Source organism: Anser cygnoides, chromosome 1 (assembly GCF_040182565.1).
Source record: "Anser cygnoides isolate HZ-2024a breed goose chromosome 1, Taihu_goose_T2T_genome, whole genome shotgun sequence".
Lineage (NCBI taxonomy): Eukaryota > Metazoa > Chordata > Aves > Anseriformes > Anatidae > Anser > Anser cygnoides.
In genome coordinates this window covers 68,326,353-68,346,419 of record NC_089873.1, presented here as the reverse complement: position 1 = coordinate 68,346,419, position 20,067 = coordinate 68,326,353, and the positions used below count along the sequence as shown (strand labels likewise).

Here is a 20,067-nt window from a genome sequence, read left to right as displayed (position 1 = left end):
AAAAGACATTTCCTGCTAGCTTAACTTTGCTATTGAGGAGAAGAGAATACACAGCTGCGACAACTCACTTGAGCAGGAGCTCACTGGGTAGCTTGAACTCCATCACACATGGCTACACTGCCAGACCACTTATTTAGGTACTTATGCATGTTTTCATATGCTGGTGTCTAAGCTACCATTTTTGAAATTGCTGGCTTATAACTTGGTATTTTGTGAACTTTTTCTTTTTTCCAATTCTTTTCTGAAAAGTACCTGTATGAGGAAGAAAAAGAATCACATCATGGGGCTCCATGTTTAATGTCTGTTTACAAATACGACAACCTTTCTCATGACCCATCCTATCATCTCAGCTTGGTTTTCAAGACTAGAAATGGATGCTTCCTTTCTTGTACACCATCTCTGGTAATAGGCGATCTGCAGGCCAAATGATGCCCTTAGGAACACTTACGCACGCACACAAAGGGACAAATTATTAAGTCCATACTTATACAAAATTCCCTGTAGATGATCTCTGAAAGAATTCAGCATTGCTGAATTATGCATAGCTTGCTAATGCACTATTACAGTGCCTACCACAGGTCTCCATAGGATACTATTACTTAATTAATATCAGTTTCTTGTGTGTTCATTTAAAATGCATTTCTTGAGAAGGTTCAAAAGAAAGATCCACACCACCTTCTGTCACTGTGCTATATAGTATTGCCTTTTGTTGTTTTTAGAACATTTCTTCCAATCCAATTCCTATTGTACACAGTGAAAGAGAAAAATAAGTAACTGACATGTGACATGCTCCAATCTCAAAGGCCACAGCTGGGATTCTTGTCAATGGTGGCTCTTGGCTTTGGCTTCAAACCACACTAAAACATATGAAAAAGATGCTCCCAGTCTCCTACCATATTTCCAGGCTGGGATATGGCATGGGTGCAGGATTAGTACAGTCAGTTGTGCATCAGTCATTCCTTGTCCTCTCCAAAGAAGCAGCAGCAGGACATTTTCCCAAGAGCAACTACTGGGACCACATGGAAGCTTAAGGAATCCCTATGTTGTTTTCTGCTTGTTAAATTTCATGCTCCTTTACTGAGATTTTCATTTATACTTATTCAAAAATGTGTACCGTGCATTACACTCCAGGGCTTTACAGTAATGACCTATATTAACCTTATTTTGTTTTGCAGATGGCAATACTGAAATTGGTTAAGCAGTTTGCCTAACGACACGTGACGAGCTAAAGGTAGAAAGAATAAATAAATCAATACATCCCAACACCTAATGGTAGCTTTGCAATTACCACTGAGAAAAAATATACCTTTCCTCTCAGCTTATCCGGCCATAATGCTTTTATCCTTTACAGACAACGGTGTGGTTTGCCACTTGCCTCTGGTTTTGAGCAAGACACAAAACACCAAAATACCTGAAGAGCCAAAGAACCACAAACAACCTCCCACCCCCCAAAAAATCCCCAAAATAAAATCACTCACAAACTACACTGCAAAGCTGGCAAAAGGATGGTGTTACTGATGAGGGTAGGCACAGCACTGCATAAAATCTAGTGGAAGTGCACTGCAGCGCAGGAGACCACAGAGCAGCAGACTCGCTCCCTCTCATTGCCACCATCATCTTCACCGTTACGCAGAGGTGACCTACAAAAAAGGCAGTCACATCTTTCGACACCTCATTCCCATTCTTTGCTGCAAAGATAGCGATGGCTGAATTCTGCAGCTCACCCTAACATCCAAAAGTCATAAACTGCATAAAAAAGCTAAAGGTTATAAAATAACACATTGTCTCTGTACGAGGACATTGACGTAGCCAGGGGCTATGAGGGGGAAGGTGACCTTTCCCTGCTCTGGCAGAGTGTTAGTATCACACATTCAGCAGCTACAGGTACGATGGGTGTTTGAGAAGGAACCAATGCATTCATTCTCATCACTTTACCCGTGACACACTGGTTGCTGCTAAAACAAGTTGCTGTTCCATGACAAAGCCGCATAAAGGTTGGCCTCTCTTTTCAGATGAGATGCAGGCACTCAGGTTTTCAACACCCAGCCATGTGCTTGTACTGAGCTGAGTCGAAAAAAAAAATGTTGTGGGAGAAGCTAGATTTGATTTGAAAATCTCACCCATTAAGCTTCCTATACAAACACTGAATTGTATTGCATCATTTACTTGTTCACACTTAAAATAATCTAAACAACATTAAACTATCCTAAATTGTGATATAATTAAAACAGTAATGTTCTAGGTCAGGCTTTTTCCCTGCTGGCATTCCTGGCTTTGGATCAATACAACTTAGTCTCTCACAATGTTGTCTAGTACATGACATAATAAAAATTGTGGCTAAAGCCCTGACATATCTACCAGTAATAGCACTACGACTTGGAAGTAAATAATAAATATGCATGACTGTTTGGAATCACAGCACTACATGGCATATCGCATACCATATTTTAGCAACCAGATATAGCTTTGTGCTTTTTAATGTTGATAGCAACTCTGAAACAAATATGTTAACATTAAAAGTCAGGTATGCTTACATATTGTCTATTAGCTTGTAACAAAATTACTCAAATTGAAAAAGAGCTTCTTAAATTCCACTTGGAGATACTCCATACTGAACAAAGCAACTGGAAAATTAGTCTACTTTATCAAGATTAGAAGGTGCTATGAATTTTAAAGATTTAAAAAAAAATACATAATAGAGCCAAAATCACGACACTTCAATGTCATTTTGAGTGTTTTTCAACACTTCATGATAAAAGCAGTTTAAGATTCTGTTCCGACTCTAACCTAGCAGAAGGCGCAATTGATTTTTGAGATTTAAAAGTCATGTCTTAATGTCACAGTCAGAATCTGTCCAGCATTCAATTCTCCAGTTCAGCCACCTATTTGTCATGCAGAGGACAAACTGCCAGCATCAGCTGCTCATCCATACTGTCTCCCATACATAAGGAGGCAGCTAGCACAGGTGGAGGCTTCTGTAGAGCTTTTTCTGCACCGGGGAGATTTCCAGTATCAAAGGAACTTCCCAAGAGCATTTTGGGGCCAATGTCCTCCCTTTGGATTTGCGTGAAAAACACGAAGTGCTGGGTCTCACCAGTCTCCAGTTTGTAATGTCTTTGTTTCCTCCTGGCTTTAAGAAATGATATAGAATAGGTTACTTACAGGCTTAAATAGCAAGCTTCCCCTTTCAGTAATCGTGATTACTAGGAAAATGTTATCCACTTGGCTTAGTTTTTATGACACTTGAAAGTCTTCAATACCATAAGTTTATGAACATGTAGACTGCCACCACAGCAGGTGTTGTTCTTCTGATGCAACAAATATCAAAAGAGGAACACCCTGGAAGGACTTAGTTACCAATAATGTAGTGTATTTCAAGGCAGAATTGTTAAAATGGCAAGTGTTGCCAGCTATTATTTCTTTCTCAATTACTATTATTTTTATAATATTACATTTAATATAAGGAGGTTGCTACCCCTCAGAGTGCTTCGTTCTTCTTTTCCCACGTTGATAATTTGGTTATCTGGCAAAACTGCAAAAACCCGTATGTGTAGGCCACAGCGTGGGGGGAGAGTTTCCAGTTGCTAACAGATGTTTTCACCACTGTCAGGAGGGCTGTCAGTTTTGGTATTCAGGGTGGCCTGAATATCAAAAAGCTTGCCACCATAACAAACAACAACAAAACTGACTGTGCAGCCACACTCTGAGCAGGAAGCACCTCTCTGTTGGGGGAAAGAAATACAAGCTTCTGTTTTTTTTTTGTTTTTTTTTTTTTTTTTCTTTTTAACAAGTCTCTCCCCACCCCACCTCCTCCCTCAGCTGTATTATTAATGATGCTTATATTGCAAAATTACAATTTTATTTCAAACCGATGCTTTGTGAAGGCATGTTGGTGATAAACTGTCAGACTTTTTTGGCATAAGGATCTACTGAGAGCTACTTTTAAAAAAATGAAGAAAATCCAAAGAACCCTTAAGAACCATCAGAAATAGGCAGCAACTTATAAAAAGGTATTTAACATGCTGGAGCATTGTTTTTCTCCCTCCCCTTTTCAACCGTCTGTGTCCTGATCTGGTCAGAGACTGCAAATACAGTGAGCATCTCAAACCAAAAGTACCAAAAATCTGGTTAAATAACTGACTGTTTTTTGGTTAAAAATAATTGGAACTGATACAGAAATGTGCATTTGGTTAGTCCACTGTCAAAAAGAAGATATTTTAATCTTCAACTCCACATGCTATATGTTTTACTTATTTTTCCAAAACCTACACTAAAAATACATTATCATTTTGTATATTGTCATTTCATCCCTCTTACTGAAAAACTGGGAATGAAAGAAATCATGTATCAAATTCTCTTTGTGCTAGATGTACGTATACTCACAGGTATTATTGGAGAGTTATTAAATGTCACTATTCATTGAGACATGACATTTAATGTCTTTCTTACAGAAAAAAATAAATAAAATCTGCCTAAAGTTCGTATCTTTGCATGGAAATATTTTACAGCCTTACTTTGATACCAATGGCTTCTTCATCCACACTTACAAAAATGTACTGTCTCCCCTCCCCATATGAACTTGGTCCTAAGCACGCTCAGTTTAGATCACACAGAAGATAACAGCAAACAAAGCTACCCAAGGCTGAACCCCAAAGAAACAAGATATTTGACTTGGTAGACTCTAACCCAGTAAACTCAAAGCCTTGCAGGATCAATGCTTTCAATTATGACTTCTAACGATATATAAATTGGTATTAATGTTTTTTGCAGGGACTCAAATTATTCTGTCAAGAGTGGGATCATGAGACATGCTACCATGTTTTTTGTTTCCATACTTAATCTAAAAGAAAACTACAAAAGTTTAAACATGATCTGTACTTTTTTTTTAATAGCAGGTGCTTTTAATTAAGTAAATCTGGACCATGCTATGACACTAAAATTCAGGACGTTTAACAACCTGCCACTTGGCTCTTCTCCCCATCATCTGTGTAGAGATGTACATAGTTCCATAAATCAGCTACTTTTCAAGTTACTGAATCACAACTGAAGTCACAAGGAATTATGTGTGCTCAGCATTTCTCTGCATCAAATCAGATATACGTATATTTATATATTTACATTGAAAAGCACTGGTCTGAAGCTCAGCACAGCAGTGCTGCATGTATCTTGTCCATCAGCTAACCACAATATCCTCTTTGCTAGCCATCTTCTTGTGCTTTAAGGCACCCAGACATTAGCCCAAAGCAGAGATCGATTGTCTCCATTTAACTACATATCTTTTCAAGCTTCCTGTGATCAAAATGACTGAGTTAAAAAAACAGCTACTAGTAACAGGAGGCTGTTTTTAACCAGCAAGCTCAGGTGGGTCCGTGCGTGTAGAGATCAGAAGAAGATGCTGCTGCTGCATGCTGTTTGCTTCTCCAATGTGAATTTATAAAGGGACATGGAAAGTGCAATATCAAGTAAATTATCAAGAATTAAAAGGATTAAATTCCCAGGAACCAATGAAGTCAAAGAAAAATGGAATATGGATTCAGCCCTAAAAAGATAAAATTATTTAACAACTTATTAAAACAGTTCGTCATCGTAATTAAAATCCAAGTGCCTACAAGAACGTTGCACAAGAAAGATAATTATTTATGAGGAGACTTTTAAAAGCCATTTATTGTGAATTTGGGACAGAATCAGTCTGAAAGAGTTGGTAGTAAAAAGAAATTGTTTGTTTATTCATAAAACTTATTTTGGTCTAGCAAACCACTCAGAATCCCTAACATCTGCTCAATGGCAGCTGTAAGTAACATTAGGATCGCTCAGTCAATTTATATCTTTCCTTTTTATTAAAAAATAAACAGGTCTTTTTAAATTATTCACAAGTAAATTAACATAAAAATCAGTGCTGTAGCAACTCACATTTTGTGGAAAGGCGTCTGCAAGCTCTGTATAATCATGATGATCTAAACCTTTCTACGTTTCACTGACTACTTTAGTCTTTATGTGATGTCCCACCTAATTTAGCAAATGAAAACGTAGAAAACCTACAAGCCGTATCAGTCACAGCTATGAATAATACAGAACGCATCACTGATGCCTCAAATGCTGTATTAGCTGCCTCCTTCCAACTTGAACAGATTCTAGTCTTACCTTCCCTTTGCCTTCCACCATTTAAAACCTTCTCTCGCGCAGTCTCAGCTCCTCTCTTATTTCTGTCTTTCATGAAACAGACCTTAGACAATAACCTCAATTGGCACAACTGTTTGCTGAATTATTGCCAAGTAGGGAAATGCTGCAGTGTTAGTAATTAATAATTCTTTATAATGAAAATCTGTAGCATTTCTATACATACATTGCTAAGTGCTCTGCATGTTCCTGTGTTTCACTGCAAAAATAGTGTACAAAAGGCACAGGAACCCCGTCATCCCTCAAGATTTCTCTGTACCCAACACACACACACAGACACTTAAAAAAAAACGACAAACAAACAAACAAACAAAAGCCTCTCTTGAACATTTCAGCAGAAAAATACTTTGCTTCCTTCCTAGGTTTCTCTCGTGCATTCAGTTCTTACTTCCTAATAGGAGCAACTCTCTGCAAATGAACTCATCTAGTAGTTCAAAAGCATGGAGTAGCTATGTTTATTTTACCAAGATTTTTGGTTTTACTTTTAAGCAGCAAACCAGTATTTCTGCAGTACACTCTGGAGACAGTTAGTTTACAGCTAAGTGAGCTGTAATTCTATCCCAGGCACTGGAAATCACTGGAAATGGCATAGCTACAACAGCACAGAGTCCATCCAGCTGAAGGTCCCTGGGGAGCCTGCCTTGAGGCTGCAACTGCGCTACAACTGTAACTGAGCAAACTGCTCTGAAGCTAAATCTGGTTACAGCCAGAGAAGCTGCAAACAGTACCTGATTACAACAGGAATATAACCAGTTACCTATCAACAGCCTGTGCATGGTGTCTTGTTACCAGAGCATCACACGAAAATGCTGCCCCTCTCCTCTTGCTGGGGACTAGAGATCACAAGCAACGTGGCACCCCCTTCCATCACACCCCACCAAGCTGCTTTCTCATCGTGGGGCTTGGGTTCATTTCAAAGCTCCATTTATGTGTAAGGCTTTGCATTTTCTTTGAGCTCTCTACATGTCCATTTTCCAGGACCAGTGGGAAGAAGGCTTTTGAAGATGCATGATTCATAATTTTGTTTTGCATAATTTAAGTCTAATGTGCTGCATGGAATATGGAACATTGTCATTTGTTTCCTTTCTGGTCCTTTAGAGATGAATTAACAAATCTTGATAAACGACAAAATTTTACCTCTGCAATGTTTGGGATAGACTGATAAGTTGGAAATTGGATTGGCAGTGTAGCTGCAAAGGTGACGGAAGACTTTTTGTTTATAAAAACGCCCAGGCATAGTCAAGGAGGAAGTTTTTCTACATTTCAGATTTACTGAGAACTCAACTTGAGAAATCAGCTGCAGTTGTACACTGCAGGGAAGTCACTCTATAGCACAAATGCTAGAGGGGGAGAAACATCAAAGGTGCAACAGACAATCAGATGTCAGATCCCTGTTGACTTGCCATGAAGGCTATGGACTTTACTATCGTCTTTGTCTTTGAAAATTTCTCTCAAAAGCAGGGCTTTTACAGGAAGCTCTGGAAAGCTTCTGCGGTTGGGTAACAAAATAGGCATGGTCAAAAACTAGAAACTGACTTATATGAGAGATGATAAAATTAAAAACTAACATTTCAAAAAAGGAATACAAACTAAATAAACAAACCAGAAGTGTTTCCCAGAGGTTGAAATTCCAAAGTATCGTGTCAAAGAAAGTACACGGTTTGCACTTTGGTAACACAAATCAAAGGAGCATAGAAAGCCTGGGAGACAGACTAAATAATCAAAGTACCTACCAAGGAAGTCCAGGTCCCTTCACAACTCACCAAAAATACTGCAAGCAAACACTGGGGCAAACTGGGAAAAGCCATGAAGCGATCTTTCCAAACACCACTGAAATAAGCACATTCCTGAAGAATATTGCTATATACTATTATCATATTCTGATAGAAACATTTTCCTTTGAAAAAAGATCAAGAAACTCTACTAAGATGACCTTCTGAATTCCAGTTAAAAACTTATAAGGAATAGAAGCTGTTAAATATAAGCTTAAATATTTGCAATTGAATAATCAATCCTGTTTAGCTCAGTAAGGAACGCGTTTGTAGTGACATGCAACACAGCAGTTAGCTTGGGTATTCAGCCTGTTCCTCTGAACTTAATGAAGTAACACCTGGAAATACAGTGTCAGCACTATTAAAATGTGATCTGTTAAAAGTTAGTTCGTATCTTTGTACTGATCTCAGTATTTTTAAGATCCACTTTATTGGTAAGGAAAATATCCATAATCTCCTTAGGACTAATTTGTTTCATATGACTAATTTTTGTCTCATTTTAATATCTCAGTAAGGAACTCACTTGTGTTTTGTGTCCACCTCTTGGTATGCTGCTTTGTTTTTCACTGCATTCCTGCTCCTTATGAGTAAATAGGTTTGTTCAAATGAGTATCTAGAGAGTTTCAAAATGGCCTCTTGATGTTCAAGATCACATATTCCCGGTGTATTTTTCCGTTCAACATCTTTCTGTTTAGAAGTCTAATTTCACATTCTGCTATGATGGGCATATGCTTCAAAATAATTTCAGATCACACAGGCCTGATCACAAAGCCATGCCACCTTAAAAGCAACACAAAAATCACAGGACCTATAACTGTAAAAGCATGCTGAGTTTATTTCCACATCTATATTAAGTTGCTGTTAAGGGACTGAATATTCTAACTGGTGTTCCTACTTGCAATCTCTTAAAAGATACTTTAATATTTCATAAGACAATTTTGTATAATTGATAGATACGGTAAATTAAATATTTATTTCTATTTTTCACTTGTTTAGTAGAATTTAACACCTGCTCCTAACACAATAAAAAAACAGGCTGAAATATCAGAGAAATAAATAGTACCCTGTACATCTATTGATTTTACATAATATTTCCATGTTTTAAAATTACATTCTCTCAAACCATTACCTTCAATACCGGAGCTTCAGAGATGCAAAGTTTTTTGCTATGAAGCCGTGTTATTTTGATGGCATGTTTGACTAGAACTATTCACTGTGCAATGATTTCTGAGTCTGAAGCGATATGAAACTTCAAAAGTTTTATCTCAAATTCTAACAAATTATTTAACATAGAAACAAGGTTTCATTCATGGGGAAAATTAATGCAACAGGGGTGCTTTCTCACCTCTCTGCATCAGTTGCTGTAAATTGAAAGTATACCATTTAGATATTCCTTAATTAACATGCTCTGCAAAGACTATCAGCAAAAGAAAAACACTATTGAGGCATTTAGCATAGTTTGTTAAAAGAAGGCTGACCCCTCCCAGCAGTATGTCATACTGGCAGTACACGCCTACTCACTGTAACCTATTTCACACCAGTTTCAGAGGTTGAAGCACAAAGAATAGCCACTTTCTTACAAGTCAAGTAGCAGAAATCTGTGCAGACTAGGGTTCAAACCCTTAAAATACACCACAGGGCAGTGGAAGCCCACAGCACCTGTCAATGCTTTGAAGACCTGTGTTGAAGAAAGCACAACTTTTTATATGATCCTCACTGATCCCGCTGTCTCTGTCTTCTCTGAGATCCAGTGACAAGTCCTGGGGAGATACCAGACTCCTCCCCTACACTTTCTTGCAGGGGCATGTTGCTCGTTCCACTTTGCTCAGTGAAGGGAGAGCACCAAAGCATTAATAAAACAGACATACAGGAGGCATGGCAACCCTCCTCCATTTAGAAGAACGTTTTGTGTGGAGTGCTGTGAAAACATCTGAAGGGAGGTGACCTCCCTGCTGATACCAGTGCCAGTCAGTTGTGCAGTGCACGGTACCATCACCCTCAAGTACCATGGCAAGCTGTGCCAGCTCCTGCCTCCACTGTAACTCCCAGGATTGGCTCTGATAGTCAGAAGCTCTCTCCAGAAAATTTCCAAAATTTCTCTTGCTCAAACTTCCCAATTTCAGTTGTGACCAAGGGTATTCCATGTTCATGCACAAACAAAGGAAAAATTCTGCCTTCTAATGAGAGGAATATGTTTCTGCTTCTATCATAATTTACTAGACGTCACAGAGGTCCTACGAAATGCTCAATGTCGATTTTATGCATGGAAAAAACAGAGAAGTTAACTGAGTTGTCAAAGGTGATGGCAAGTTAGGAATCATTCTGCTATTTCAAACAATCCTACCCATCTTCTGGTTTCCTAACCTAACTGTATTATTCTGTTGAGAGGTGATTGGAAATAGCACAGTTTCTCTTTGTAAGTGGGGAATGGGTGGCGGGAAAGTAAAGTAGCATTGTGGATAACACAAAATCAAACAAACAGGTATATAAAGAGCAGGATGTCAACTGTTTTTGCATCGGTATGTCTTCTTTGACTTGAATAGAGGCTTTATATTGGTATTTCTGATTACAGAACACCATTAATAGAATAGGCCTTTCACAAAATTAGCAAACCGAGTCACCAGGCATCCTGGTATGGCAAATATGAACAACCCCACACAACCATCTCCCCCAGGTATGGCTGTATAGACAAGCACATGGTTCAGTAAGCACATAAGTAAATGCATAACAAAACGTGGCATTGCATGCATATCTGGGTTTCTACCTTAAACCACAAACAAATGAGGCTTTACTGGATGCACCACAACTCTTGTCCCCTCAAAGATCCTATGTACTTCAACATTTCTGTTCCTCTTGCATATTACTTCTATCCTCTACTTACCCATACAGTATTCTGCTGCTCTTTCGACTTTACTGAGAAGATTTTCCATTAGAGCCCACCCAAGTGTTTCTTAACCATTCCTTCACATTCCTTCATTTCTGATTCCCTATACATACATAATTGAGTTCCAGACAGATTTTTAAGTCTCATTTTGCATTCCTTCCAGATCTGCTTTATGCAAGACCAATACTGTTTTTGTGTTACTACTCTTTGTGTGGATCCTCATCAGTAATCCAGACCTGAGGATATTGTGATTGCATTGTTAGAACTTTTCAACTCCAAGCTTATCTATCACGCCTACATTATTTCTAGTGATTAGCTGCACTATCACTGTTAAGCTTGTAGGCAATTACATCGTTTAAGGGAGCATCCTTGTACTGCCTTTCTGAACATGCAGCTATCTGCATTTTTATACTACAGGCTTTTTTCTTCTTCTCTTTTCTCCCCACTCTGTACTAGAATAAATCGAGTCACTTGTTCCTGTACAGATCTCTTTTATACAGGTTATATTTAAAGACTTTCCTTATTGCCAAGAACATCTTTTGATCTAACTGCTAATCCAAAACCTTTTTTATTCCATATCAGCATTCAAACTTTTGAGGCAGACTGTGTTACTCTGCACTGCTCTGTATCTTGTTTTCTCCACAGCATGTTTTATGCTCGTTCCTTGCACTGAACTTTTGGTGATGTTAACCAGAGCTGTGAACATGCAGAACGACTGCAGACTATGCAGAATGTGAGACATCTGCTGCAGCAAGCAGACGGTAAAGTTATCAACAACCTTAGTGTTAATTACTGTCCCAATGAGTCTCTTACAGCAGCCATACTGCGACCATTTCTATATTCCAAGGCAGAAACCAAGGCTATACTCCTAAATGTACCTGCAACACTGCATCTTCACAACGCAACGTGCTGAAGCAGTTCCAATTCTGCAAGTTCAAATTTATCTAAAAATTCTGAAGGAATGGGCAGATCTTTGGACAAACGAGGTACTGTTTGCATGTGTTCAGTCAGAAGACAGCCAACGCAAACATCGTATTATACACTCAGTAAATTGAAAGAAATTCAGAAATGTGCTCATGTCCATGCTAGATCTAATCTGTACCGCCAGAAGATCACAAAGCAAATTGGGATTATTCTCTACCATTTGATAAGGCAGGTGGAAAAACTTTCTCTGCACTGTGCTTTGTTCTCTGAAGACGAGCAGTCAATGCAAGAACACATTGCATTTCAACATCTACCTTTTCCTTCCAGCCAAGCCAGAACAGCAAGTAATCCATTTTGCACCTTGGACTCACTCTGAGTCCTGCTTCGTTGGAGGGAGAGAGGAATCACCACCAGACTGTGAGTAAAAAAGCCTTAGGCACCGGTCAGACAATCAGTCCTCTTCCCATATATTCAGAAGAGTAAGGACTTATAGTTTGCCCCCGGCCCTACACCAGTAAATCTAAACACCATCAGTCACCCTGGAAAGCACTCAAAGCCAGTTCACTTCTGTAGAAAGGAATTGACAGTTTTAACCTGGTCTGCTTCTAGAACATGACAGCCACTCATTACTCCTCATTTCCAACTGTCCCTTTACAGGCCAAAGTGTGCCTTTTACAAATACACAGCAAACTCAATACAGTTGGTTGTGTTTCGGATGTATAAAATGAGACAGACTGGAATCTTGTTTCCTATCTGCTGCCCAGCCTCCTGCCCTGCTTTGCCTTTCATTTGCTCTGGGCTCTAATAACTACCTTGTTAGTATCAAATTACAGCTGAAGCTGTGGACACATAATTAAATCTAACTTGTCTTTAAGCATAATGCAGCTCAAATGCTACTGAAAAGGACCCTCAACTTTTGGTATGAGCATGGGATTTAAAGCCAGGAACTCACAACTGATCACAGCTTGACTTTTGACTTGTCTGTTATGATCTTTGTCTCATACTTTACAGAGCTATTGTGAGATTTACTCTGCTAATGTCTGTATGTACTTTGAAGATGTAAAGTGCTAAGTATTATTACTTATTCAGTAGTCTTGTTTCCTACATTAGTAGCATCTGCACGAAGCATGCCTAGCTTTTCAATCAAATTTTGCTAGTTTGGTCTCCTCTCTTTTTTATTTCTCATGAAACATTTGCTTGGTAGAACCTTTGCTTTGGACCATGACGGTCCACATCCAGCAGCAGGAAATGCATTCCTAACACTTAGAAGGCTGCTAGCATGTTTAAAGCCATACCATCTAACCTGTCTCCAAACAAATCTTTGCAAGATAGTGTTCAAAATAGCAACAGTTATTGGTACCTCAGAATTTGCGTTCACATTATTCATGCTAAAAATGTGTCTGCAGCAATATTAACTACAGTATAAATACCTTATTTAGAGCTGGGCTAAAAGCTTTGTGTAGCTAGGCATTATTCTGTGATGTTCCACAGCACATTTCTTGGACTCTCCCTTTAATCATTAAAGTGTTATATCTTTTCTTAAATCAGAACTAGCCTTTTGTGCAGTGGGACGTTCTGGTCTTCAAGATTTTTGAGGAAACCTCTTCAAGCAGTACTCCCGTGTCCTGACTTTTCTTAGGGGGAACCCTTTTGCCACTACTCTCTGCTTTTAGAGACAAAGATTGAGTTTGACAGCCCTCAGCCAGTCTCTCCCTGGATCTAAGCAAGGCCAGCCTATTTCTGAAAATGATTTATGAAAATGAGTGTGTATTAACTGGAACCACTGCAATAAGGTAGGTTGAAGACTGGCAGAACTGATAACGGGTTCTCCTAAGAACTGCAAAGCACATTGTTTCTTCACTGTTTAGCTCTATTATTTCCTGCTCACTTTGGAATTAACAGTATCAAAACATCTACAAATTTCTGTGGGCAGATTCCATGTGTTTTAATTTTCTTCTTCTAAAGAAGGTTGCCTTGACCATCTTTTGATACTTTTTACAGGCTTCTTTGTGCTAGCAACTCTAGACATTACTTTGTTTTAGCACTAATTCATTCCCTTTCTAAATTCAATTTTTATAAGACTTAGTATCTCCACTTATTTGACTAACTGCTTAATGACCTACAAAAAATTATTTGACACCCGTATGTTTAGGAGAGCTGCAGAAGAGCATACATCACTCCCTCCTGATCTTTACCTAGGTACTTGTTTAGTGATTTATAATGAAAACAAATATCTTTCATATGTCACTGTTTTATCTCCCTCAGCTTCCCAAAGAATGAGGTAAAGGGAGATGTACTGTGGAGACCAGCTTTGACAGCTAAAAACAACAGAGGAAGTTTTCACTTTTAATGTGAAGTATATTTACTTAGTTACTTCTTCCACCTCTCCTCCATTTGTGTATCTTAATTAATACAAATTCTTATATAGAACAATTAAGTTTTTGTAATTAGGTAATTTGGTTAAAACATGATTTTCCAAAATACAAACCTTATATATAACTGAAATATGCAATTAAGTCATCCACATCTTTATTGAACCTTTCCCTTCCCACTGCCATCTTATAATCTTCCCCCTCCTTGTCTGACTTCTTTGGCAGTCTATGTTTGTTTCCAAAAATAAAAAAAAAAGGCCTCTCTGCAATAATAAAACTGCGTACAAGCCCTGTTTTTTTTTTTTTTTTTCTTTTCTCTCTTTTTTCTTTTTTAAAGGCACCAAGGTGAAGAAACATGGTGTAGATACCACTAGTACTGGGGAGCCAGGCACTCCCATTTGTGTTGCTCAGAACAGTTTCTTCCAAGAGGCTCCAAAGATGCAGATTTGATTGTTTTCTGTAGAAATGGACCTGACTCACACAAGTGTACACAAGACATTGAAAACCACTGATTAGTTTGCTCTGCTCAGTGTCTGGAAACTTTCTGGCAGAATCGAAGATGCAGTGAGTTACCCTTGGGAAGCTCATGAACTCAGACTCACCATCAACAACTCAAGAAGCTCAAAAAGTGGCAGTGGACATTACACACAATGACCAAAAAAATCCCTGATTCATTGCTGAGAATTGATCTCAGTCAGCTTTCTGAAATGTGCTCCTTTGGTAGTCACACAGAGCCACTGATGCGCAGTCCTTACCTTCTCCATTCTCTCCTCCTTAGCACTGCAAGAATTATTCTTGCCAGCTGACTCACTGTCCTTAGAGAGCTGTCAGCCTCTTCCAGCACAGCACTCAGAAATAGATACTTAAATATTCCAGAAGAATTTTTAGCATGCCAGTCAAGTCGGTAAAGGGTTGGTTAAAAGAATTTAAGAGAACTGGGTGTCTGTTTCCATTCTGATGTCCTTCTCCCTATGCACTGCGCTAGAGAAGGAAGAAAAAGTAGACATGGTACTTCAGAGATAAGGTTTCAGACACAGGAGGAGCCTAATAGAGGCAAATGATTATATTTGCTTCAAATTGAGGCAGGTTATTATTGCATTCGCTGTGAAGCCACACCTTTTTCCCCCAAAGTTCTGGCAGGTTCAAGCATTAGCAACTTGTACACAGGCATGTTGTACAAAGCATGTTTTCTACAGCTGACCCCTGCCATCAGTGCACTGCTGGGATCTGCATGTCTTGCTGGGCTCAGGCTCTCACTGGGGTGCAGTGAATGGCTTCCACCAAGTCCTGCAAGGACTGTGCTTCAGAGTACAGCTACAGATGTGGCCTATGCTAGCACTTCCGAGTACAGATGTGTGCAGGCACACTGCCCCAGCATGAGCATGGCCCTTAGTGTTATCTTAAAATCCCAGCATTATCTTAAAAACCCCAGTGGAGGGGCTGACCTTTTACCTTTTGCCATACCTTTTCAAGTCAGTTACAGAATCATCTGTGCAGCTGGCTTCTCCTCCAGTGGCTGAACCCCCACTTGCTAGCTGAATCATACTAAATATAACATGCTGTTCTTCCCAGCACACACCCATCATTCCTTAAGCCAGCATAAGGAAGCCTGTATACAAATTTTGAAAAGTGACTCGGGAGAGGAGACATCTGCATTGCATTCCCTGCTCAGTTAATTGCTTTGTGCAAAGCAGAGCAACTTTATCAGGAGGGACTGAAAACCTTAATGGCAAATACACTGTAAAATTCACCTTTGTGTGTGAGAACAACCACGGAGTGCCCAGGTGTCAGACATCCCAGGGAAGCTTTTTAACCATGGAGCTAGTGCTAAATCAGCACTGTGACACTTTCCTGTCCCCAGCCTTCTGAGTCTCGCAAATGAGACAGATGGGAAAAAAAAATATGTATTTTAATACATGTTGCAACACAGATCAGTGCTTCTGAACCTAGGTGAGAGTGTGCATGCCCAGCAACAGTAATGTAAATATCAGTACAGCTAGGATTTTGTGCTCCCTACGTGATAGACTTGCATTATGTGCTGTACAGTGAAAACAGCTTAAGGATTACAAGCCATGTCCTCAGCTGCACAGATACAACTGCATGCAAGGCAGGGCAGTAAACCAAATTGTTGAGGGGGTGGCAATTGGAAAAACAAACAAACAAAAAAACAAAACTAGTTACCCCTTTCTGAAGTAATTTGCATCAGTATTACTTCGATAACTCAGTTTACTGCGCAGCATGACGAGCACTTCTAACACCATAGCTGAAGGAGCAGCAGATTTGGGGGCAAGTACAGTAACAAGTGGCCAGAGGTAGCAAGAACTTCTAAAGTAAGTTTTGCATTTGAATCCAATATACTACATAACTAATTTTTCCACATAAAATTAATAATTAGCTTCAGGGTTATCAGAGGTGTTCTTTTTTACATTCAAATGAAAGTTCCCAGGACCTGCCATATCCACTAGATCAGCTGCATTTTTCCTTTCTTTCTTTCTTTCCTTTAGATCATAACAGCAGCTATAAAAATAAATGGACGCTAAAGCTAGAACCTAAACCTACCATGCCAAATTACTTTCTCCCCAAAATATTACACATATGCATATCAAACAAACTTCATCTGGAATTTGAGTTTCTCAGCATTTCTGACAAGTCAGAATCTGAAAATCTGGCCTTCAATACATGTGTGTAGAACAAAAATACATTTTTATTTTTACACTTACAAAGAAAAAGCAAGAGACTGAAACAAGAAAACTACTGCAAATGCTATACAGATAAGTATCTTATAAAATGAATAACTATGCAAGGAAAATCATTAACAACAGGGCCATCTGCTGTATTTCAGAAAAATTACACCAGCAAAAAATCTGAAAACATTCTAATGCTTTACAACCTGAATTCATCAGTACTGTATGTTACAAAAATGTGATGATAATTATTAGTATATCAGTTTAAGTGACAGGAAATGTATTTCCTATACCTCTTCTAATTAAAAGCAGTATTTGCTAGCATAATACTGTACCTAAGGATACTAATTGACATAGCAGTATAAAATGCCTCCCATTCCATTTGAAGTAGATAAGCACAGTGTTGTGGAAGGAGGCAGTGAGGTCAGCAGCAACTTGAATATTTATTTAAATACTGGAAAAACACTCAGATGACTTTTCTTGCTCTAAAATAAGAATAAATCCTAGGTCTGAAGAGCTTACAGTAGGAAAAAAAAATCAGTGCAAAAAAGAGGGAAAATTTAGTTAGAAGATGGACTAACTCAGTGGTTCTTAGTACTTCTTTGCATTTCTCTCTGTCAATATTCATGAGGTACCCTCTTTCAAATATGGTGGAAGAAGCAGGTGTCCAGAATGATGTCCAAAGAACATTTTGCATCTTAAAGACTGTATTAAACCACAGCCCTGAAATCTTGTTTAAACTAGGGAGAAATTGGAACAGCACTGGTCCAAAGTTGCAGAGGAATACACTGCTGTAAATCTAGGCTCAAATGGGTGCTTTCTTACATTCAGAGTCTGCAATGGCTACACCTATGCAAAATAGTAATACCTACAACATATATACAGCCCCTAGAAACTCCATCTTGCTCATAGGAATGTGTTTCTTAGCTGAAAGGTTCAAGATAACAGACTGGCATGCTCCTAAACATCAAGACAGATGTAATTTAGTTTTCAAAGACAGGTAAGACTGAACACCAATTAATTGTCAGTAGTGAGTGTCCCAATCTTGAGTGGTCCGGTTATAACCTAGCACATTCCCACACCTGCTGTAGCACGTGGCGTTCTTCCCCTTGCTGCGTTTCCAGCATAGCTGGGTACCCAAATCACACTATCACAGAGGTAGTTAGAAGTGATCACAAACCAGAAGGCGAGTTTTCAGTGCAATCTTCCCACAGAAATTCCCACTGCATTTAAAATAGGTTCACAAGCCACCTGCCTACCGCCCTACATCTGTATGCTCACCAACACTACCTGGAAAATCTACCTCAAATGTATGTGCCCTTATTAAACACCCCACGGATCAGACATTTGACAACATTATTTTCCTACAAATCTTGTCGTTTAGCAGTTTTAAGTGTTATTTATCACTTCATGCCATTTTTGTAGGTTATACAAAACAAGTGATACTTCATTACTACACCTGCAACTTCAGTAATTGCTGCATAATAGTTTTTGCCGACTACAGGCAAAACTAAACTTTCACGACTAGAATTTTTTAGGCTTCATGAATAATATAGCAAAGACATTCTTAGCTTAAAAAGAAGAACACACATATATTTACCTGCCATCATAGCTATCATGCTGGCTTTGTAGACATTAGCAAGGGACCCCAGTTCACCCGTCGCTAGGATTGTTTTCATGTGAGCTTCTCCACAGGCCTCACGGCACTGGCGGATCTCCTCATAGAGACCTGTGGATAAAAGCATTTGAAAATGATCAAAGTTGGCTGAGAGACATTTTCAAGTACGGCTGTAATTTCCACTTCTGGATTAATTTCCAATCTTATAATTAGTCATAGCACTCAAGAACTTAAGTTTTGTAAGTTCAATAAATTACATGACTGGAGGTAATTAACAATGCCACACAGTTTCAGACTTAACTTAATAGCTATTAATGTCGTTTCTCTCAAAACTAGGAATGTGCACAGTATGCCAAACACTCATGAATACATCAGGAGAGAAAAAAAAATGCTGTAATATTCAAGATTGATTTTAAAACAGCTTTTTCAGCAATAAATTTGGTACTAAACTGAATCAGTACTCAGGGACAGTTATGCTTTCCTGTACACATCGTGACACCACGCTCCCTGTCCCCTTCAGCCATCTATACCAAAGGGCTCAGCCTACAAGGCAACAAAGGTGTGACTGAGTTGTCTCATTAGGGACCTCGGTGCCACTTGAGGTGCCTGACCTATCCCCCTGGCTTCCAGCAGCTGCTCCTGGAGGCACCACATCTGCATTAGGTCCTGTTGTACCTCCCAGTATCATGGGGCAGTCTGTCAGCGAGCTAGGTGCCTGTGTTTAGGTATCCGAATCCCACAGAAGCTTCTTGAAAATATGAGTTTCCTGAAAATATGCAGCCTAATCAACACAGGCTGCTAGCACCCCTGGTGAGGAGAGCCCGAGGCCTGAGACAGCACCTTCATAGATCAGCGACTCTGCACAGCTTGGTGCTCACAAACCAGCTCAGGTCACTGCACTGCCCGGGGGTGACCGAGGACATGGACTTACTGCATTTTTTGAAAAAGGCTAGAACTCGCACACCTGGTCAGGAAATGCAATGTGGGGAGCACAGGAAAACCCTACCACCCTTATTACCAAAATTCAGCTGTGCTCCCCACAAAACTGTAAACACAGGAAGATTAAAGGAGCTAGAAGTAATTGAAATGTAACTGCTACAAGCTGACCACTTGGAGATGATTAGTGTTAGTGGTGGGAAGAAGCAGCTCTTACAGTGTACAGTCAACATTTCCAGAATCTGAATTAGGAAAAAAAAAAAAAAAGATATAAAATAAGCAAACAGGATCCTTCGTAAGAGAGTGCTTTAAACAAACTGTACTTAAATCTTCAAACACACAAAATCGAAAAGTTAATTTATAGAAGGTAAAAACATGGCTTTTAACAAATCCGTCTTGCTAAAAAATGTCCAGGACCAATTTTTTTCAGCAATACTGACTTTCCTTTCCCCTCAGTCCTCAAGCAGGACCTGTAGACATACAGGAGGATTCGCCATCCTGCTGCATGGCTGGACCTCCCCTCCACCCGCAATGCTGCAAAATGCTATTGATGCTGCTGGCACACCAGGCAGCCAGGGCTGGGATCACTGCGGTGGTCCGCTGAGACACGCTACACACATTAGTAGACAACTGGCTAATGCACTTAGCAAGTCCCTTTATAGACACCAGGTTTCACCTTGTTTCTCACTGTGTACCAAAG

General features: G+C 39.3%; 1 protein-coding gene across 5 annotated transcripts in view; it reads right to left on the bottom strand.

Moving 5' to 3' along the window:
- The window catches only part of DERA (deoxyribose-phosphate aldolase), a 54,999-nt gene that overhangs the window by 12,434 nt on the left and 22,498 nt on the right, over positions 1 to 20,067 (bottom strand). For 3 of the 5 annotated variants that reach the window (XM_066999167.1, XM_066999174.1, XM_013172927.3), the window contains one exon: positions 18,414 to 18,542. In XM_066999167.1, the coding sequence (XP_066855268.1) occupies positions 18,414 to 18,542 (129 nt within the window). Of the gene's footprint in view, positions 1 to 1,633; positions 3,131 to 14,452; positions 15,111 to 18,413; positions 18,543 to 20,067 lie in introns of those variants that run through there. The other 2 variants (XM_066999163.1, XM_066999176.1) reach the window with 2 other exon arrangements.